The sequence below is a fragment of the Alexandromys fortis genome, unplaced genomic scaffold (genome assembly GCF_014885135.2).
Source record: "Alexandromys fortis isolate MF-2015 unplaced genomic scaffold, M_Fortis_MF-2015_v1.1 scaffold_3, whole genome shotgun sequence".
Taxonomy (NCBI): Eukaryota; Metazoa; Chordata; class Mammalia; order Rodentia; family Cricetidae; genus Alexandromys; species Alexandromys fortis.
In genome coordinates, this window is record NW_026067909.1 from 3,659,272 (window position 1) to 3,681,890 (window position 22,619).

Below are 22,619 nucleotides of genomic sequence, written 5' to 3' on the forward strand. Positions count from 1 at the left end.
AGCTTAGTCAAGGGTTCACATTGTGCCTATGCCCTGCCCCCAGACAGCAGACACACAACACGTGTGAGGTGGGAGCTCCAGGGCCCATGAATCAGCTCATAGAACCACCAAACTCCCTTCACCAGTCACGGGGCTGCAGCCCTTTGTCTTCTCCTCCACAGCTCCTGCAGACCGGGAGTGAAGACCCTTGGGGTTTTGTTTGGTTGGTTCCTTGGTTTGGTTGGGTTTTGGTTTTTCAAGAGGCACTTGGGAGGCAGAGGGCAAGCCGATCTCAGTGAGTTCAAAGCCAGTCAGGTCTACAAAGTGAGTCCCTTGGGGATTTCCCTTCTAATCCATGTACTTGTCCTTAAGCCTTAACCCTTAAATGAGCACAGCTGCAATGGCACAGTGTCAGGACTGGCTTTGTGCCTGCTGTACCTTCACTGCTCTGCCTTGTTGCAACATCTTATATTGAAGCTTCCTGACCCCAACTTCCCCTGCACCTCACCAGGGCGGCCGCTCTCTGCCTGTTCTTGGTTCTGCCTATATTCCCATTTTACCCATCTTCAGTCCTTGACTTTGGTTTGACCTGCCCTTGGGCTCACCTGGCTTCTGGTCCCCCTGTGCCCATACTGCTTGTGTGCCCCACCCCTTTATATGCCACCCCCCTTGCCGCCAATGCACTGAGGATACAATGGGATTTAAAACGGCTGCAGAAGCTAGTTTTGGGGTGAGTAGTGCGGTGTTAGTGGAGGATGTGGTGATCGCTTTGGGGTCAGAAAGTGGGGTAAGGCGGTTGTCATGTCTTCCTGGGTAGACTCTTGTTAGGGGTGAAGATATGAGCAGGAAGTAAGGACTAAGGCAGGAAGAGGTGATCCCTCCTCTCAAATGACATCTTTCCTTTCTCACCAGTGACATCTCTGTCTTTCAAGACCACCTTTTAAAGTCCCTAATACATGCTACTTATAAAAATAACGTGTGCTCCCTGACGACAGCCTGGAGTCTTTTTTCTTCTAGGCATTTCTCTTTTTTACCTTGTCCTATAGGTTCCTTGTACTGTGAAATTGTGTGTATAAAATCTCTATTTTTGTTTCTCAACTATCTCTTCTTGTGTTAATATCCAGGGATTGTGCAATATTCCAACTTAACCTTGCGATAGGACTGCTTGAATTAACGGACACAGACCAGACAGTCCATTGCAGGGCTCTCCTGGCCTCTCCAAGGCCCGTGGGATATTTCCAAGGCAACGCTTGGAGAATTTGGTCTTGTCATTTACCTGAGATTCTAATAGAAGTGCCATCCTGCCTCGTATTTTTCACCCCCACAAAATATATAACTTTCACCATCTCTTGCTCTGGGTGCTTAGACATTTTCTCAGAGATGCAAGGACACTGTTGGACGTAAAATTGCCTCTCCTGAATCACCTTTGCAGGTGGGTCGTTAGAAGGAGCAATACTCAGGGGACGAGTATTTTCCTTCCAAGACTTTTCAAACCTCTTGCCAAATTGCTTTTTAAAAAGGTTATAGCAATTTACGCTCGCACCAACCGTGTGTAAGAGCCCTCATCCTCTGTACCTTCGCGCTCACCATTTAAATCCTGCCTTGCTGTTCTGCCAGCGAATAACGATGTATCGTTTTCATCTTGATTACTAATGAGGTTCACATTTTTTGTTGTTGTTGTTTCTGAGGTAGTGAGTGTCCTGGTTTTTAAGTACAGTTGACTTCTTCAGCCCTTACTTAGAAATCATAGGAATATCTCTTATTTGATAGTTATTTTTAGTCCGTGGGTAGAGCTTGAGCGCAGTCGCCAAACTCCAGTTCCAAGGGCCAGCTCTGTACAAACAGCCTGCTGCACTGTTTAAAAGTAAAACCCTCAGATGACTCCTAAAATGCATTTAAAAGAATTAAATCAAAAAGTCTTGTCGTTTTCTTTATTGTCTATAGAATGAGAAACCCCTACCCTTTATTTTTACAGTTCTTTCTAGTTTTGTTCCTAGTATATGGCTGACTTCAAATACCTTTTTCACAAAAACCTCTTCATACGTTCTTCTAGACAAATGCATGCCCTGGGTTCAGGTGAGACATGACACTCCAGAGTGTGAGCAATACTTGCCCCACAAATGTACCAGTTCACAAAAGGCAGGGATGGAAGAGGAGGTTTGTCCGGGAATTGTAGCATATATGTTTCCTCTCTGCGAGTGGAGTCCCATGTTCCAACTTACAATTGTGCTGAGCAAGCAAAACTTGCTTTCTCTAAGAGAGGAGCGGCTGAATGGTACAAATTGCTTTTGGCCCATTTCCTTAGGTTAAGTAAAGGGGGCACAGAGGCTGCCAGGCAGCACTCTGCTAACTCATGGGGGTAGCCCTCTTCCTGCCCCTGCAGGGTCTGCTTTAATTAGCCCCCAGTGTCATTATCTAAGGGGTGCTTGGCTGCATTCTTCAAGATGTTCTCCTCCAGTTAGAAGACTCTAGGCGGGCCATTTGCATCTTCCCAGGACTTGCCATGTGGACACCACTGTCTTCTCGGTTTCGGGGCCCTCCCCCGCCGTTTTCTTTGCTTAGTGTGAGCTTCAAGCATTATCTGGCAATCTATTCCTTAATGAGTGAGTCTGTGTCACCTCTTCTACCTCTGGCCTGACCCAGGTGTGCTGGCTTTTCTCAGGGAACCAGAGTCCTTCTCAAGCCCCCTTTCTTTTCTGTCTTCTTCAGTTTGATATTTTACATCAGGCATGTGAATATCACCCTTCTGGTTCTAAATCCCTGACTCAATGGCTTTGGCGATTCTGAAGTGTAAGGGTCGTTGCTCAACTTTCTTGAGTGGTACCATTCATTTAAGTGTGTGCTAGGTGCACCTTTATAGATGTTTTCTAGAGGCCCTACTTCCGCCAAGGTAGATAATGGCTTCCAGACAGCTGCATCAGAGTAGAATTTGAGGCATTGTATTATAAGGGCCCTTCCTTCTCCTCTCTTTGTTGGTTTTCAGCAGCCAAGGACTTGTACTCCAGCCCCGGAGTGCTGGCTTCACACCTGGCTGTCCCACCTAGTCCTAAAGGTATATGCTCTCCGAATCTCGGTTTAACTGCCTAAGAAATGGAACAGGCAGCAAGTCTACCTGTGATTGAGTGGAACGTGGCTTTGGAGCTTGGTTATTGAGCAAGCTGACAGTGATAGGTTCTCCAGATATGGAATATCCTTAGAAGAAGGTGAGGTGCACAGGCAGCTTCTTTTGAGCCCATTGGGGTGCCAAATATTTATGTCTTAAAAAGTTCCCATTCATAAATAAGTGCCCTACCAATGCAAAACAAGCATTATTTAGCTCTTTCCCAGAACACCACCAACTTGGAATCTAAATCTTAGCAATTACCATTATTCACAAATAATTTACATTTCTGGGCAAATGGAAGATACCATATCATCATTATTGTATTTGTTCAATTTGCAAAATGTGTCCTTTGAGGACTCATTTGGAAGCCTCTGTGTATACCAGAGATAGAAAATGTATTGGACTCTAACATGCACTGTGGAGTGCATGTTCCAAATTAATATAAAAGACATTTAGGCATTCAAATATATTTGTTGGAAAAAGTGGAATTAGTGAAAAGAATGCAATTTGGGAGCTCATTTACTAAGGAAGAAATAGGGATGTGTATCAAACTATACGCTTCTTATTATTCTACCAGACTCATGTAATTTAATGGGCGTTAGCGTAAATCCTGCGTGGCTTTAGAAGTCATTAGCTTACGGGTATATATTTAAAAGCGGGAAAAGCTCTGTGATGCCAGCTCCCCAGCCAGCAAGTGAGAAACTGTGTTCATGACAACAAAACCGCTCAGCCCCAGAGTCTCTCCCCCATAGCATGCTCCATTCATGTTACACACAGGTGTGTGCACACACACCCACAGCTGCACACTGACCAGACTCCTTGGCCAATCATGTTGGTCCTTTGCTCTCTCCACCTCTGCTTTTGTTTGGTGGTTTCTGTTTTCTTCCTCGTCTTCATCTCTACCCAGCTCTGTATGGTATGAAGAATACCCATCCCTCCCACTGGACATTCCAGGGAGACCATCCTGAGGGGCAAAACTCACAATGGGGTTGTCTGGTAGTGATTGCCTCTGAAGTGGCCAAGGAGCACACAAGCAGAGTTTGAAAAACAAAATGCCTCTCTTTGCCCTAGCTCAAGAAGAGGGGCTGTGCCCACATTTGTCTAATAATACGGACGACTGACTTCCAAGAATATTACCTAAGTGACTGGGGTCTCAATCTTGTCTTTAATTTTTGTGAATTTAATTAAGGGGGGAACATTTCAAGTTTCCAGCCTGGACAACCTCATCGTCAAGCTGCATTTAATCAGTTAATATGGTTAGAAAGAATAAAAATCCACTTGTACCCCCTTAAAACAAACAAACTTCTGAGATAGGAATGAGCCAGGCTGTCTCCGGTTGGCCTTGAGAGCCATGTAGCAGAACTAGGGCTCTGCCCAGGTCCCATGCCCTCCCTGATGGTGGAAAAGCCGGCTCCAATGGTTGATGTCAGTTCTTCTATAAGGACTGTCCTTCCTCTATCTAATTCTACCTTCCAATCCACCTGCAGGGGAACTTTGTGGCTTGCATGACAGCTATTTTACGGCAGATGGAAGACTACCATTACGCCCACCTGATCAAGACCTTTGGGAAGATGAGGACAGATGTCGTGGTGAGTGTCATGTCTATTGTCCTGTCTATTCTGTCACAGGGCTAGTGGTGAAAGGGGAGGGTGACATTTGTATCTACATTTGTAATAGAATTTTGCATGGGACTTCTCTGGTTACTATCAGAAGCCACTTCAGTCTCTACGTGGACGTTTCTGACTAGGACTGATCTGGAGAACAGCTTGGGTCTGAGCCTAAAGAAATCCCATCTGTTCTGGTCACAGCAACCTTTCCCATGCTCCTGGGTCACTAGCAATCATGGCCCTTCATAGTCATTAGCTCCTCATTTCTTGGTTGACTTTTTTATAGCAGTAGCTTGTGAGCCACCCTCATGCACCTTAAGCTATCCTTTGCTATTAATTAGTGCTAATCATAGACACTCATCAGCATTTCTCCTAATAACTCCTTAGTCCTCCTCATGCAAACTATGATGCAACTTAATTGGGAGAGTGTAATAGGGAAATTTATTGCTTAGGAGCTACCTCCCTAATGGCCTGAAATTACACTGCCATATGGTGAATATCCTTTACAAAGCTGCACCAAACCTGCTGGCAGGCTTCCTGGTGAGAAGCTGATGCGAATTCTTGGATTCCATTTCTAAGGACTCACTAGTCCCATAGAATACTCACAGACTCCCTAGGGGCACATCTCCCTTGCATAGTACTTCCAGAGCAAGGCTTACTGCACTTGACCTCTGCCTTATGAGCAGAGGGAAACAGCAAGATGATGCATATCTTGATAACTAGCTAGATTGTTGGATAGATTGATAGGTAAGAGATATAATGATAGGAGATAGGATAATGGATAGATGATAGGTAGATAAATATAGACAGATAATCTTCAAGAAGAAAATAAGTCAATACCTCAAAATCATAATGGTGTTCCTTAAATAAAAGGGTATAAAGATGTGTCATTCTTTCATGTCTATGTGTTTTAGTTTTCTTTCACTATCAAGGAAAAGTTTACAGTAGGTACATATTCAAATATGCAATAACTACCACATAGTATCCTAAGATTAATTTGAAGTTATAGCATAATAAAATCTTATTTTATATTCTTGTATGTAATTTCATCATTAAATTTCAAATGTGCCTCTGTGGCCTGCTTTGGCCAGTGAAAATAATAGTATAACCCACCTAAACCTCCCCCAAACAGTGCTACCAATTGGAGACCAAGTGTCCAAAAGCCTGAGACGAAAGGGGACATTTCTCATTCAAAGCACCCCAGGATGACTCTGCCTTGCAGGTCTGGGCATGTACCCTCTCCTTCTCACAATGGAAGATCAAGTTACAGACTCCATGGTGTGGGCCTAATTTCCCAAGGGTTTTCTTCCCCCCCCCCCCTCTCTTAGACACAGGCATCCAGAAAATCAATTATTAGCATACAATTTGATTTCCATTGTAAAATGGCATTTGTTATTTGTATATCTCAAATTCCCAAGGCAAGGTTTTTGATTGTTGTTAGTTCATCAAAACCTTCATGAAAATATGTTCCCATCTACTGACTGTATGCAGAGAATGTTTTATTTTTCTACTCTCCCAATTATCAGGAAAATGAAAAGATCATTTCCTGTGGAATAATTGGAAGTTAATTAGTATTCCAATACGAAAATGGCCTGAACCGTCTTCCCGAGTCTTGCTTGCTTCTAACAACCACAGCTTCGGGTTCTCAGATTCAGACCCCCACTCCCAACCCCACCCTGACACCTAGGTAAATCAGTCTCACTTAGATTCACAGTTTTCACTACCCCAGCTTCTCCACAGGGCTCTAGCTGTCACCTTCTCAATGGTCCACTGTCCCCACGGTAGCCAGAGAATCTCAACCTGGGTCGAAGACTGGTCTAGGAAAGGGAATACCAGACAAGTGTCATGCTGACATCCCTCACAGAACAGGCAGGCTGCTTCTTCAAGACAGCTCTAGCAAACTTGTTTTGCTGATGCGCAGTGCCTGGTGCTGCCCTTGGTCTAAGTTTCAGCATCAGGAATAGAAGCAAAGAGCTTGCCCAGAACCCCAGGAGATGTTCCCAGCCGTGTATCACAGACCTCCACTGGGTGGCTCTGCAAGAGCCTGTTTTGTTCTCCACACTCGGACCCACATCAACAGGTCTCTGACACCTGCTGGATGTTCTGCAGTTCAGTTCCATCCCTGCACTGTCAACCTGGATGCAGCCATGGATCCCACAGATGACACAGGGCTCCCCCAGATCCAGCTGCTGTCCAGGCTTCTATGCTTTGGATGAAGTAGCTCGTAATAAGAGTCCAATGTGAAGAGCTGCACAGAACACAGAGGGGGCAGGGGTGTACAGGACAGAGAGGGGGCAGGGGTACCACAGGACAGAGAGGAGGCAGGGGTGCACAGGACAGAGAGGGGTCAGGGATGCACAGGATGAGGAGGGCAGGGGTGGGTATTCAGACCATCTGCCTCCTCTCCAGAAGCCTGTCAGCAGCCCAGTCTCCTCCAGGCTTGTCTGAGCATAATCTCCCCACAGTTGGAGTAAGTAGTTTGGAAGTTCCAGTTCTCTCGTCTTCTATTCTTTCTGGTGACAGCCCCGCCCTGACATCTTCTTAATGTAAACTCATGTGTAAGACTCATTCTGTGCACAGCACATGTGATGACACTCAGTGACACTTGGGGTGGGGGTGGGGTAATTTGATCCTCAGATGCACTATACCTCAGTAGCTTTTAGTAAGTGTGTACTGGATGAAGAGGGGGGTGTGCAGGGGCAGAGCAGGTGGAGGCAGTGATGAGGAGTTGAGTGTGTTAAAGGCTAGGAGAGAGAAGATTCGGGGTACTGCAGGCCCTCTCACCTGCTACCTTTGGGTTGCTTGTGGAATCCTCCAGGCTTGTTCTGCTGAACTTTGAACTGCCACACATTCCAGGTCTTCTGGCTGGAATTTTCCCCCACCGTCTTGCTCCTTCAGTGTTCACCGTTTGGGAGCCCCTTTCTGACACCTGTGCAGATCTCTGTAGATGGATCTAGGCTCCTCTCCTTCCTTAGCACCTCACCTTGTCCATCCTGATTGACCACCCGCCTGTTCTGGAGTGGGCCAGGCGGAGTGCCGGATGCCGAAAGTGGTGAGGAAGAATGCGCATCTGGGGGAAGCGGAAATGCCAGCCGTGTGAATGGGCCTGCTTCAGATACATTCTGCAGGATGAGACCCTCAAGGTCTCAAAGGTGTTGCCAGCCTTGTGAGCCCATCAGTAGAAGTGCTGCCTAGTCTCCATCCTCAGTGGGAAGAGGCGACTGGCTCCACACACCTGCTGCTCTCTTCCTGGACCATTTCCTTGTGAGCGCAGCCTAAGGACAGCTCTGCACACTGGACTGTCAATCTAGGGGTGCCGATCCCTTTCCCACTGACCTTCTGTCAGCAGCCAGACAAACTTTCATGCCTCATAGTATTCCCGGTGAACCCATACCACCTGAGCTCTGCAAACAAACAAGCCAAAAAAAAGGCTAAGTCAGTGGTGAGCCATCTCTGGGCAGAGCGGATGATGGTGGAGGGGAAGGGGTTACAGGCAGAAGGAGGAGTTTACTGTGGGAGGCATCAAGGGGCACTGAAGTATCACACAGCCAGGACCTCCTCTGGGCTCTGCCAGCAACCTTCTGTCCTGTGCCGCCTATTTGCTGTCAGAGCAGTTATGTTCCGAGTGAACTTTATTCCGAGGCCGTTACAGAGTCCCACACAGCTGTTGCATATAATGAATTCCGGATGCCCTTTATTTGGTTCCTGCCGACAGGAATGTCTTGCAAAACTACTGTACAACATCAAAACCAAGGTTTGACATTCATGCAATCCAATCACCTTATCCAGATCTCTTTGGCATGACTTGTATTCTTTACCCTAACGATGTATCACACGAAGCCTCCTGCAAACAGAGAAGCTAGAGGAACAGCGGTTCATGTCTGAGCTGTCAGTGACAAGCACTTCGGCTTAGAACACCCCCCCCACCGTGTGTGTGTGTGTGTGTGTGTGTGTGTGTGTGTGTGTTAAAAATCTCTTAAGGAAGAGAATGCCGTTTCTATAGGCATTCTAGTTACTAAGTGGCTGGGCAAGCACCTCTGACGGTCACCATTGTACTGTAGGGAGGGACAGCTACTCTCTCACTCACTGTGCTCACACCTGATCTTCCCACATTTGCTCCTTTCTTAGAGGGCCCCCTAGGGGTCCATATTGCTCTGTCCAGTTTGTTTGTAGCCTTTCATTTACTGCTGATCTCCCATCTCAGTCTGCTGAGTGCTAGGATTACAGACTACCCCCAACATTTTGTTGTGTCTCTGTGCTTGTGTTTTCCCTTGCTCTCTTTCTTCCATGGCATTGTTTGTGTGTGTGTGTGTTAAAAAGAACGTGTGAGAAGAGTGCCCACAGAGGCCGTAAGAGGGCACTGAATCTCCTGAAGCTGGAGTTACAGGCAGTTGCGAGCTGCCCAACATAGGTGCTGGGAACTGAATTTGGATCCTCTGTGGGAACAGCATCAGGTCTTACTAGGTGAGCCCTCCACCTGATGAGGTGAGAGTGACTTTTTCATCAAATTAACAGGATTAGAGATAAAGAGAAGCGGTTGCTTGCCTCCAGAAAAGACCTGCAGCTTTTGTCAAAGCTGACCGCTTGCTGTCTTGGGTACCCTATGAATAATCAGACACAAAATTGGAAAGGAATGAATGATGACTGTGTGTTGAAGCATTCTTTCAATACTCCTCCTGAGCCCGAGGTTTTGGTGGAGCCTTTGTGAAGCCTCATCAGCTATTCTGGACCAGTTGGTCCCTTGGACCATCCGGACTACTGAGTTCCTCAGCCCTACACGTAAACCTTGCAAGAGGCCATCTCCCACTTCAGACTGCGTTTTGTTCGATTAGCCAAATTCCATCGTATATCAGCTAAGCAGTACTAATTAAGGGCTGGCTTGTGAGTCATTGAAAGGAAAGAAAAGGCACCGAGGAAAGATGGCTTTTCTCTTAAGAGTATAAATCCATCCCTGCATCTCAGTTGTTAGGCTTAGAAGAGGGATGGGCAGGAAAGCCAGCAATTCCACACAAGCAGAAATATAGCTCACAAAGTATATGATCTGGCCATCCAAACTTTCAAACTCTTGACAAAATGGTAAGCTAAGCAGTAGAATAATTAAGTTGTGTTGAAATAAACCTATTCCTCCTCTAAATTTCTTCTGGTCAGAGTGCTTCCTCACAGCAACAAAATGAAACTGATCCCCAAAGAACATGAACCTTGCCCATCACCTGATGGTTACCATCAGGTTCTTTGCAAGTGGTGTGGTTTGAGAATTCCCCACTGGGGAATCGCTTTGTTGGCTGCTTAAAAACCATTCTCTCCCTTGGCCTTCATAGCCAACACTTCATTATGCTTCAGTAAGTTACACAATAAGGAAGGCCCACTTATTGGTCCAACTCTAGCTATGGCGTCCCTTTTCTCAACTAACTCTCTGTCATCTGCCTCCCTCTCACCCTGGGTCCTGAGTACACATAAGGACTTCCCAACAAACCATGTCAGGGTTCAGGATAGTAGCACAGAGCAAAATTACCTTGCCCTCACAAATAGGAACTTCTGTCCATTCCAACCAGCACGGGGGAGCTGATGCATGCATACCAGCTTGCTGTGGCCAGGGGCCTCCGTGTGGACATGGGAGTGGCACAGAGCAGTGGGGAACCCCTTGAATCTTGCCCTATGTTGTTCTGGGAGAGCCACACAAAGACTATGAGCTTCCTGTGGTGTCCCTGAGTAGTTAACTATGGAGCTATTGGGCAAAAGGGCTCCTTACTGAGAGGGTCAGCTGCATGCTGTGTGTGTGCAGAGGGTCAAGGCAAGCTTTAAATTACAAAGCGAAAGGGTAGGGATCGCAGTATCCAATCTCTGGGGGGTTTGATAGTGATAAATGGATTTAGGATAAACATGAGAGAATGCTGCAGCCTGCATGATAGGTTTGTAAAACCCATGTTTTCCTGTAAGCAGTAAAGGCACAAATGTATATTTATAACCCTTGGGGATCTTTTCTTAACTGCCAGAGAGACATTCCCAGGGACTATTTCAACATCTATCCTCGAAAAAGCCATCTCAAGCAGAAGGTGCCCAGGTAAACAGAAAGACAGAGGCGGTACACAGCCCCAGTGAAATACATCTTCATTTGCTTCTAGAATGTTTTCCTTCAGCTAAAAATAATGGGGTCTTTTATAATCTCATCATTGAGAAGAGTGTTCGCCCTCCTCCTGGGTGGGCTGCCTCACTGCCATGCTGTCTCGTTGCAGGATTTTCTGATGGAGACATTCATCATGTTTAAGAACCTCATTGGGAAGAACGTCTACCCCTTCGACTGGGTGATAATGAACACAATGCAGAACAAGTAAGTTTAGCCCACGTCCTGCCTCCACGTCATATCTGGTGGCACCGGTGGTGTGACCGCCTACTGAGGTGTCTGTGCTTACACGTTCTGCCATGTCTATAGTGGCCATGGGTCTATGGTGATATGGCCATGGAGATCATGGAGGTGTTCTTATGCCAGCGTGAGGCTCTGTTCCTAGATCAGGCTATGTCTCTGGAGGGGCAGAGCCAGGGCTGCCCTTAGCTGTGATTGATAAAAATCTAAGACAAAAAGAATTCAGTGGTGTTTGTAGGTTAAGGTTGTTGGTAGACAGAGGTCAGTTTGGTTATAAATGGGTTTCTTGTAGCCTTTCTGATAGGTCCATGTTTCTCTTGTGGCCTTAGCTTATAGTTTCTCTATGGCTTTGTTTGCCCTTTTCTTTGTTTTTGTTTGGTTTTCATCAGGGTCCCATGTAGTCAATGTAACTAAATATAGCCTTGTACTCCTGAGCCTCTTTCCCGCAGCTCCCTGGGCACTAAAAGAATAGGTTTGGATTACCACACCTGCCTAGCTTTGCCTTTTTGTCCACCATGTGGAGAAATTCATGGCAGTAGGGCCTTTCCTGGAACTTGCCTGGGTTCTGCTCATCCTGTAACAGTAAGGATAATGTTGCCCTTGAGTTCCTCATGTTATGAGATTCCCAGCAGACCTCTGGCAAGATTCCACTGAGGAAATGCTGTGCTTCTCAAGTCAGATACTGCTGTAGCCAAGATTTCCCATGGTGAGCAAGATGCATTCGTATCCTGGGTGGTAACTTCTCTAACAAAGCTCAGATGTGATTGGTTCCCGGTAGTTGTATCTCAGGGTTCCCTTTCAGGGTCCACTGGTGTGTTGGGAGAGCATAAAATATACTTATGTATTTATTTTTGCGATGGGTTTATAATCGATAGGTCAGTTATAGTTTTCAAAATATCCTTGGATTCCTCCCTCTTCTTGCTACCCCATCAGAAATACCTCTTCCCTCCATCCCTGGCTTGGAGGAAGTCTCAGCTTCCCCAGAACTAAAGGAATCCTTGTGGCCCATGGCTCCATCAACACAGCAATTCTAGAGACATCAAGACTCTTTGAAGCCATATTGTTTTTCGTGTGGCAAGGAAGTGGTCATAATTCGTGGTCCCCAGAGATGCAGACTGACTAAGCAATGAGGATGTGTATAATGTGTGGTCCCCAGAGTTGTAGAATGACCAAGTAGCGTCAGCCTTCTCCTGCTCACTGGAGACTCCCTACTGGCCCAGCCATGTGATGAGCTGTCATGGGTGGAAGCAATGAGTGTCTACTGTGTCTTAGACATGGGCTTTTGTTTTGAGGAAAATGAGCAGAGAGGGAGAAGTCCCTGCATGCTCCTGTCGGTGAGCCACTAGTGCCATGGAGACCTCTGAGCATAAGATAGGTGACACCTAGTGTGGAGAATGACATCTGCCCTGGTCTCTGCTTTACTGTGCACAGAAGCTGAAGTCCTAAGGCAATCATGAAGGGAACAGTGAATGTCAGGCTGCACAGCCTGTGACCCTTCTTACACAGAGTACTGTACCAGATTCTCTAGTCACCGAATCAAATACTCTGAGTCACCAGGTCGACCTGGCTATACTTTCTCTCTTGGAGATTCCTGTAGATATGTGAGTGTGTGTGTGTGTGTGTGTGTGTGTGTGTGTGTGTGTGTTCATTCTAATCTGTGTATGCCTGATGGCTCCATAGGAAGGCTTTTCTATTTGAGAGACTCTAACCCCTAAGAAGTCACAGCAAAGCCACAGTTAACATTTTACACAGGGACAAATTCCAGGGCAAGGTGATCTATGAAAGGGCAACCCATTTTGATGCACTTCACATATGGGCACTGATGATTGTGAAAGTTATTCCCAAAGCCCATGGGATGCAAATACCAGAATACACAGCATTGATGTACATAAGCCGAGTCAGGTTGTGTAGGGGAGCCTCTTACCAGGCTGTAGATGTAACACGAAGGCCAGCTTGTTGGGTTATCTGTCCCGCCTGGTACCCCACAGCCAGCAAGCCCCAAAGAAAATCACACAGAGGTCTCCATAAGATTAGAAACTGATTGGCCCATTAGCTCAAGCTTCATATTAGCTCTTATAACTTATGTTAGCCCATTATTCTAGTCTATGTTAGCCACATGGCTCAGTACCTTTTTCAGCTGGGCAGGTCACATCCTGCTTCTCGGTGGTCTGGGCAGGAATGGGAGGAATGGGCTTCCTCTTTCCTAGCATTCTCCTGTTCTCATTGCCCTGCCTCTACTTCCTGTCTGGTTGACCCACCTATATTTCCTGCCTGGCCAATCAGCGTCTATTTAAAACATGATTGACAGAATACAGACAATTCTCCTGCACCATGCTCACCCACCATGTACTAAGCACTGAGCTTGATCCCCAGACCCCAGCACTGCTGCGTGAAACTGGGTATGGGAACATGTTCCTGTGATCCCACCACTTGGGAGGTAGAGACACGATGATCAGAAGTTCAAAGAAAAAAATTAAATAGATAACACTTGCCTCCACCAGGTTAGAGGGCCAGATACTTACAGCTCTTTGGAGACAACTGCTTTGGTGGCCCTTCCTTGCCTTAAATGTCAGCTCCACTGTGAAGAGTTTTTCACTGTTGACAGTGTGCGTATTCTTTGCCTGTCTAAAACACCTGATGGTCTATTTAAGAGCTGAACAGCCAATAGTGAGGCAGGAGCAAGGATAGGTGGGGCTGGCAGGCAGAGAGTATAAACAGGAGAAGAACTGAGAAAGAGGAGGAGCAACAAGAGAACAAGGAGAGGAGGACATCAGGGGTCAACCACTTAATCACCCAGCCAAAAAGTAAGAAAAGATAAAAGCCCAGAGACAAGAGGCAGACAGGATAACATAAGTTAAGAAAAGTTAGCAAGAAACAAGCTAAGGCCGGGCATTCATAACTAAGAATAAGCCTCCATGTGTGATTTATTTAGGAGCCGGGTAGCAGACCCCGAGAAGATCTTAAATAGTAAGAGCAAAACCAGCCAACAACAGTGCTTTCCCCTCCCTTCTTACCTGAACTGTGCCTCCATCTGCCAATAGGATGCTGATGGTACCCTTCACCTCCTCAGAGGACAGGCTTCCCATAAACTTCTGCTTAGCCTAAGCTTGCTCCTCTTTCCTCACCACTGAACACTGTGGCTGGAGAGGATGCCATCCACCAACCTGCTGTGAGTTTCTCCAAGGACAACATCTGACAGACTGAAGCAGTATCCCCATAGAAACTATGCAGAGAACACGTAATATGGTGTGGCCATTTGTTCTTGCTGAGGCGAGAAAATCCCTGACAAGAGCCACGGAAAGAAGGAAGGGTTTGTTCTGGTTCATGGTTCAAAGGCTCAGTCCATCCTTCAGGGTAGCCATGGCAGCAGAAGTTATGTCAGGGAGGCAGCTGGTCACACTGTGTGCATAACCAAGAAGCAGAGCAGGATAAACGTGGGTGCTCAGCTTCTTTCCCTTGAGTCTGAGTCCCCAGCCCAGTGACTCATATCCATGGTGGATTGTCCTTCCTTAATTGTTCCAATCTAGAAAGTGCCTCTGAGATTAGCCCAGAGGTATGTCTCCATGGCAACTCTAAATTCACATGTGGTTTCTCCATTGTTTCCTATCTGGGGCTGTCTGTCTGTCTGTCTGTCTGTAGTTCATTATGTCCATGTTGCCAGATTTGCTGGTGTCCCTCCCCCCTGCCATGCACTGTAGCCCTCCTTCCCTTGACATGATAAGCTGTGGTTTCCAGAAGCTTCCAAGTCTGTATTTAAGTTTTAATGGCTCAGCTGGACATTCAATTTTACCACCCACAGCTTAGAAATCGACCAAATCAGCCTCTCTGGTCTCTTAAATATCCGTGTGCTCGTTTGGCTTTGTCTGTGAACAAACTGCTCCTTGGCGCTCAGGGCTCATAAAGTGTAAATTAAAGACAGCACCCATTTGATGTGGTGCAACGGCGTATAAATCAAGCATCCTGGGACTGAGTGAAGATCCCAAGGCCAGCCATTGACTAGTTGCCATGCGAAGATACTGATGGGCCAACAACGGCCTGACATTATGGGTCTGAGCTTGGGTGTGAGGGTGCCAACGGGCAAGATGACATTTAAGGTAAGCACAGTTTAGAAGCAATCAGTGTGTTTTTGCACTGACTTCTAGAAGTGCTACAAAGTCTATCCGGGGCAGCGTGGGTGCTCCCTCCTTGGAAGCCTCCAAGATGACTGGAAGCCTACCCCATTCCCTTCGACGGCTGAGCATTGCTGCTGCCCAGGCTCCAACATGGCTGTCTCTGCTTGACTGGTTCTTGGAGTCCATATGACCCAGCAGATGTATCATGGGCGTGTTAGCTGTGAATGGGTATGTGGCCACTTGCCTTGTCTCCACTGCTCCTGGACTTGGGCTCACCATTAGGTACACTAGAATTTTTGCCATGGGTGGGGCCTGGTAAGACTTAAAAGTCTGTCAGATGGGATACAATTCTTCTTCTCCTTAGAGAAATGTGTGCTGTGGACTGCTTTCATTTGGCCCATGAGGCAGCGTTTCGTCCTCATACAGCATGTGAGAAAAGGGACACTACTAGGGATGACTTTGCAGCTCCTTAGAATTCAGCTTCTGTTCATACTTACTGCAGGGAAGGTAGCGGTTTCTGCCTTCGTTGATGCTGATTGGCACTTGCAGTAGAATTTTTAAAATGTAAACCACTCCCATTGAAATTCCCCCATAGACCCTGCTAGGAGCTGGCCCTCATCTCCAGGAGGAAAGTAAGTGAAATCAACACTTTCCCTTGCTCAGGACCATCGCTGTTGACAACTATGATTGTCACCAGTTTTCAAGTATCCCGCCATGTCAGTGTAGATTCTGCGTTTGAGGCTGACTGGTCCCTTCCAGGCTGAGTTGGGGCCTAAAGGAGACTCCATTTATAAACTCTGATTTATATCCTGCACTTTTGCCTTGAGGACTTTGAAAATCCATGCATGTAAAATCATGGAGAGGGCCTGGAACTTTCTAGTAGTCCACAACTGAAATGAGGCGTGGAAGAAGAGACCGTGTTTGCAGGTTTCTCACTGGATGGTGGGAAGGGTCCTAGTCACTCACCGGAGAAGACTGACTGTTCATCATGAGGATCTTTAACTGTGAGATGCCAAGCAAGAAAGAGCAGAAGGGGGAAAAAAAGCATCTGTTGGGGACTCATAATGCCTCCCCCAGATATGAATAGATGGTTCTTTCAATTGTGTGTGTGAGAGGCGTTACCATTCAGTACAGTGGCCCGAACAAGGGTTGGTTGTAACTGAAGCTGTTGGAAAGACGAGCTTAACAAGTGTAGTAAAGCCGGTTCTGGTGGCGCAGACCAGTAGGATTTGCTGAAGGAGGCAGAGGCAGGTGGATCTGGAGTTCGAGGCCAGCCTGGACTACACATTTTGGCTGGGTGATGGTGATGCACGCCTTTAATCCCGGCACTCGGGAGGCAGAGGCAGGCGGATCTCTGTGAGTTCGAGACCAGCCTGGTCTACAGAGCTAGTTCCAGGACAGGCTCCAAAGCCACAGAGAAACCCTGTCTCGGGGAAAAAAAAAAAAAAAAAAAAAAAAAAAAAAAAAAAAAAACACAAAAAAAACAAGTGTAGTAAAAGTTTTGTATTTGTGTGCACTTGCATCTATACAGATGCATGTGGAGACCAAGGGACATCTTAGGTGTCATTTGTCAGGTGCCATGCACCTTGAGTTTTGAGATAGAATTGCTTATGGCCTGGAACTCATCCCTTAAGTCAGTAAGGTGCAGACATGTGCCTGTCTGCCTCCCCAGTGCTGGGATTTCAATTATGTGCCATTATGTCGAATCTTCCTTTTTGAGTTCTGAGGATACGAACCCAGATCTTCAAGCTTGCAAAAACACTTTACTGACTCAATTCTTTCCCTAGCCCCAAATGTAGTAGAATTTGCTGACATCCTTCATTTCATTGCTTGATGTTTGAGCATTTGAGGACCAGAAGTCATCAACAAAATATATTGTTGGGTCCACTGCATCTCGAACCAACAGATCTTGCATTTGAGGCTTCAGACTCTGAAATTTCACCTCTAATTACAGTTTGTAAGGATATGTTGTTGTTGAGTTCATGTACGTGTTAGTCATGGTCTTCTCCAGCGCGGCCTTGTGGCAACTGATCAGCCCAGTCCAGGGTATGTTTGTAGTCTGCTCCTCAGGATAGCATGCTTCTTTCCTTATCGCTGGGTGACTGCAGCCTAGCCATTTTATGTGACCTCCTCCTGCTGCTTTTCTTCCTCTTCCATTTCTCCCCGCTCTTCCTCATCTTCCATTGTAGTGACACTTCATTTGTATTTTAATAAATAAAGCTTGCCTAAAGTTCAGAGAAGAAAACAGCTGCACTGATCAACCTTACAGACCAGGCAATGGTGAGGGACACCTTTAATCCCAGGAGCCACACGAGTTTGCCATAGAAACTGGGCAGTAGTGGTGCATGCCCTTAATCCCAGCGCTAGAGAGGAATATAAGGCAGGAGGAGACAGCTCTCACACACAGTCTCATTCTGAGATTCCTGGAGGCAGGATCGCCATTTCAGAATAAGGTAGAGGTAGGAGCCAGTGGCTGGATGTTTTGCTTTTCTGATCTCCAGGTTAAACCCCAATTTCTGTCTCTGGTTTTTGTTAATTGTGCTACACTCCATCTAGCCCTGCTGATCCGGACAGCAGTTGACCGTGATGTACTCAGTTACTGAATATGCACACTGCAAATCAATACAATCACATTTCGTGAAGGAAGATGCCCATGCGTACGTTTTCCATGTGACAGTTTCTCTCCTTTTACATAACATATTTTCCCACTCCTCGGTAAAACCCGTTAGATGTGTTGGCATCCAGCTGGCATGCTTGCTGATCTTTCTGCCAGTGTTAACCTGGCATGTGCTCAGGACAGGAAAGGGCCCTAAGCCTTAGGAATGGATTCCACCTTAGGAATGCTGGGTTTTGTAGAATGCATCGTGCCAGTGCTCAGAAAGCAAATTCATAGCACTGGCTGTCCAGAAGTATATGGCCACTGGTTGCCTTACTTAGAGGGACTGTAGTTGTTGGCTTTATTGTACTGAGGGCTTAGGAAGTTAGAAGGCAAGGTGGGGTACCTGAACAATGGAGACCTGCCTCAAGGGTTCTGTTCTCAGCCATAGCATCGGAAACGGGAATCAGAAAGACCCGGCTGGCCGACTTTGTGCACCTTGAGAGCCTGGTTACAGCATTCCAGGCTCCACAAACTCTGGGGTTCCAGCTTGACGTTCCTTCCTTCTTTCTTTGAAGCCTATGGTTTTAGTTATCTTTTTACTTTGTATTTATTTAATCTGACATTGAAGCCAATTGCCTAGCCGTAGCCCGGCCTTGCATTCCTGGCAGCCTATTAATTTCGAGCTCACTTAAGAGTTACCTTTTCCTCTTTTCAAATTGGCATCTACACCATAGCAGCATAGCAAGCTGGGGCCTGGCTTTCAGTGAAGGAAGAAACGGTGGGACTCAGTGTCACAAACATTCTGGAAGAAAGGTTTGTTCCTGTGTGTTCCCTGTGACCTTGGCTCACGCTCTGTGTTCTGGAACCTTCACCCTTTCCAAGGAAACTGGCTCAGCCTGAGATATGCTCCAGCTGAGACCACATACTCTCCTCTAGGGGTCCCCAGTTTCCTAGCTCATTTCCCTGGCCAACTCACGGAGAGCGGTTTTTTGAGATGGATCAATTCTAAGTGTGCTAGGATTTCCAGACATACAGCTTTGGGCCCAGGAATGGGGCTCAGACCGGCACATCCGGAAAGCATGTAGCAACCCATCAGACTTTCCAGTCATTTTCCTCAGAAGCTGGTGGGAGTAGAGGGAAAGGCATGAGCTATTCTCCCTCAACAGCTTTTGGACCTGTGTGTGGTGTGGATGACGGTGTAGCACAGCCAGCTTCCCCCGGTTGTGGGGAGCTCTCAGGTTACCCACTTCTACCTCTTGGAATTTCCTTCTTCTTGTGTTCTTTTGACTATTTTTAATTATTTTGCTCTTTGCGTAATTGAAACAACCATTTTCTGATTTTACCTGACTGTTTATAACTAATTTATTGCACATAGCATAGATATTTTCTACCAGTGAGGTTGATGCCAATTGCCTCTCTATTTAATTCCAAGATGAAAAATCAACCCGCTCTTCAAGGGCTGGCAGTGATTAAGGGCTCTCAGAACTCCTGCTCAGGGACGCTTACTTCAGAGGGAGTTTGAGAAGGCAAAACGTGCTGGAGAATTCCCAGGCTGTGTACCCTTCCACACCAAGTTGTGACCTCCTGGCTGCTGTCTGTCTCTGTCCCGTTGGCACTTGGCGGTGGAGGATGCATTGAACTTCATGAGGACAGAAGCCAAGTGTCCTCTCTACCCTGGTCATGAAGCATCTCTAGGAGCCAAACAAAGTGGAGTGAACCATCTGAAGATCCCCCAAACCCCCTCCCTCAGGCTAGACCTGTCCTAAATTCTTATTTATTACATCCCTGGAACCTAGAAAAATCTGTGCTGTAGAAGGGTCTCTGAAGCTGGCTCAGAATTAAGAATGACCGGGTGAGGGAGCTCAGTAATCCAGCATTCATCATGGCAGAGGCAGAAAGATCTGAGTTTGAGGTCAAGCTGGGCTCTATAGTAGATGAGAGGTAGCGTGAATTCTCTAGTGAGACCTTGTCCAAAGCAAGCAAGCAAACAAACCACCAAAAAAACTTAAAACCAAAGCCACAAACTTTCTCGGTTGCCTGGCAGTACATTAGGTGTCTGCCCTTTTAGTTGCCAAACAGAGATTCCCCCACCCCCAGAGGACAAGGGGCCACGTCCAGACATACTTTGGCTGATACATGTATCTGGAAGAGGGCTACTGGCATCTACTGAGAGGAGCACAGGGATGTTCCAGACCCATGCAATAACAGCACCCAGTAGAATAAGCAATGGCTTTTATAAGTTGCTTTGGTCATTGTGTTTTATTACAGCAATAAGATAATAAGTTGACTGATGATTGATGGAGAAGGCAGCCACTCTTAAGTAGAGCCTTCTCTGTGCAAGTCAGTCTGAACTCTGTAAGAAAGGTGGCTGAACATGGGCCTGAGAGAGCTCTGGCAAGCCGTGTCTTGATTTCTGCTTCCGTTCCTGCCTCTAGTCCCTGCCTTGACTTCCCACAGTGACGGACTGCTCTCTGAAAGTGTACACTGAAATGAATCCTTTCTTCCCCTAAGTTGCTTTTGACCACCGGAAAGGAAACTAGAGCACTTTGTCAAGTCCACGCTCTTCCATTGGTCAACTCTGATGAGTCTGGAAAATTTACCCTAGGCTGGAACAAAAATGGAAGGAGTGTCACGGGGATGAATTGGCTAAAGTGAGCAGAGCGTGTCGCTGAAGCCCAACCCACGGTGACCACAGGAACTATGGTCATGGCCATTTCTATGGATGTGGAGATAATATCATGTCTTTGATCTTCCATATCTGAGAAATTGGTTACAGGTATTGTTCATTAAAAACATCAGTTCTCCATGGAGATGAATATTTCCTGTACGCATCAAAGGCGTGTTATAAAGAATGAAACTCTTTGTTTCCATAAATCCATTAATTTCTGATGGTATTTGAATGCATTCAATTTGCAGATCTCCTTGATTTGTCATTAAGCCAGCCAGTGTTGTTGGCTCTCTTCATGGAGGTAGCTCTGTGTGGATGGATGGGACATGGGAAGCTCAGGGACCTGCCCTTTGTTACCAAGCATGGTCTATGAAATTGTGGCCCTGTCTCAATGTTGTAAAGTGTCAGAGCTGCAGACTCCGAGGATGACGCTACTCTGGCTTCAGATGAGGCGCTAAGATGTGGCAGGTTACATCGGTGTGAGCAGCCAGAACAGTGAGCAGCAGAATAGACTGGAACCCAATCTGGCTCCCAGCGGCCTCAACTGCCCTCACAGCTCCTTAGGAAGAGCCATTGAAAGGGCATTGACACCCCTCCATTCTTCTTTTCTACCTTCTTTCCATCTACCCTTCCCTCCTTTCTTCTTTCCTTTTTTCCTTCCTTCCTTCCTTCCTTGTTTCCTTCCCTCCCCTCCCTTCTTCCTCCATTTACCTTCCTTTCTTCCCTCCCATCTAACAGATGCGTGTTGATTATAGTCATAAGGTCTATACCACTTCACCTTCCATAGGTACTGCCATATTCCTTTCCAGCAAGACTTCAGAGAAGGGCTGGTGCGTGTGTGCACAAACACACACACACACACACACACGTAATGCACATACAGAGCTGTATCTCTGTTGCCACATATGCTCAGTAATAGTTTGTTTTCTTTCTTAACCAATCTGGTCGTCTATAGCATCACAGTTTTGAACTTGCCTTCCTTTGATATCAACCTTTGAGCACAGCTCCATGTATTTATAAAAAGAATATTCTTATTATTGCTATTGTTATTTTCTCTTCAGGCTTGCGTACTTTCTTATGCTAACAGCTCTTTCCTCACACACACACAGGTTCTAGGCAAGAGCCTTGTACAAGTGTGTGTGTGCTGCAGACACTTTTCTCAGCTCGGTAACTGCAGATTTTCTCTCGTAATGTTTCTGTTGATTGACATTTAAAATTTGTCTTGGAAACTTGCAGAAAGACACTGAATGGAGCCACCTCTGGTGACTGTCCAGGTGATGAGACTTCACGTTTCTCCAATGCAGAGATGCTATTTATACAGTGAGCTTATCTTAAATCATAATCGTGAAAGTTCATAGTTATGTCTGCTGGTCACAAGATTGAAAATGAAGTTGAATAATATATTGTCTCCCACTTTAGTCCAACCTGACGCTATGTTCTCAAATTTTAAAATTTGAAACATGGGATGCATACCCAAATCGGTGATGAAATTATAACAGTGCTCACTGTGATTCCTTCAGAGAATCGGAATGTGAACAGGGCAGCCGGGTCCTCTGTCTGTGTGTTTCTCACATGAGCCCCTGTCACAGGGCATTGACTGTGTTATCGGAAACTCTGAAACAACTGTGGGTGGGTTGCATCTAGATATTTGGCATCTCTCCACACAACCCCAGAGGCTACAGGGTCTCTTGCCTGCCCCATAATAGGTAATATGACTGACAACTTAAAATAATGAATGTCTGTAGAAATCCTCCTCGTGTAGCTGAGGATGACCTTGAACTTCTGAACCTTCCCCCTCTACTTCCCAAGTGCTGGATTTATAGGCACGTGCCACCACACCTGCTTTATGCTGTGCTGAGGCTTGAACTCGGGGCTTTGCACCTGTGAAGCAAGCTCTCTGCCAAGCCAGTTAAATCTGCAGCCCGTGGGAAATATCAAGGAGTCAACTGATCAGCCCATGAAACCTTCTGTACAGGAATGAGGTATACATACTCTCTTTATATTTGAGTCCACAAATTATTTTAGATGCCAATATGCAATGAGCAAAGACACTCCCTCCTATGCTCCGGACAATCTAGTAATTAGTGAATTTCTTTAAGGGAAAGTTGTCCCAAGTTTACCCACAACATCTGCTTGCAGATCTGAGTCCGTAAAGCTGACTGGGAGCAGCATCATTGCTGCAGGGCCCAT

General features: G+C 46.3%; 1 protein-coding gene across 2 annotated transcripts in view; it reads left to right on the forward strand.

Annotated features, from left to right (window-relative positions):
• Dock1 (dedicator of cytokinesis 1) overlaps positions 1–22,619 on the forward strand; it is a 512,909-nt gene that overhangs the window by 323,090 nt on the left and 167,200 nt on the right. For both annotated transcript variants that reach the window (XM_050136678.1, XM_050136679.1), the window contains exons 28-29: positions 4,570–4,671; positions 10,923–11,017. In XM_050136678.1, the coding sequence (XP_049992635.1) occupies positions 4,570–4,671; positions 10,923–11,017 (197 nt within the window). The remainder of the gene's footprint in view (positions 1–4,569; positions 4,672–10,922; positions 11,018–22,619) is intronic.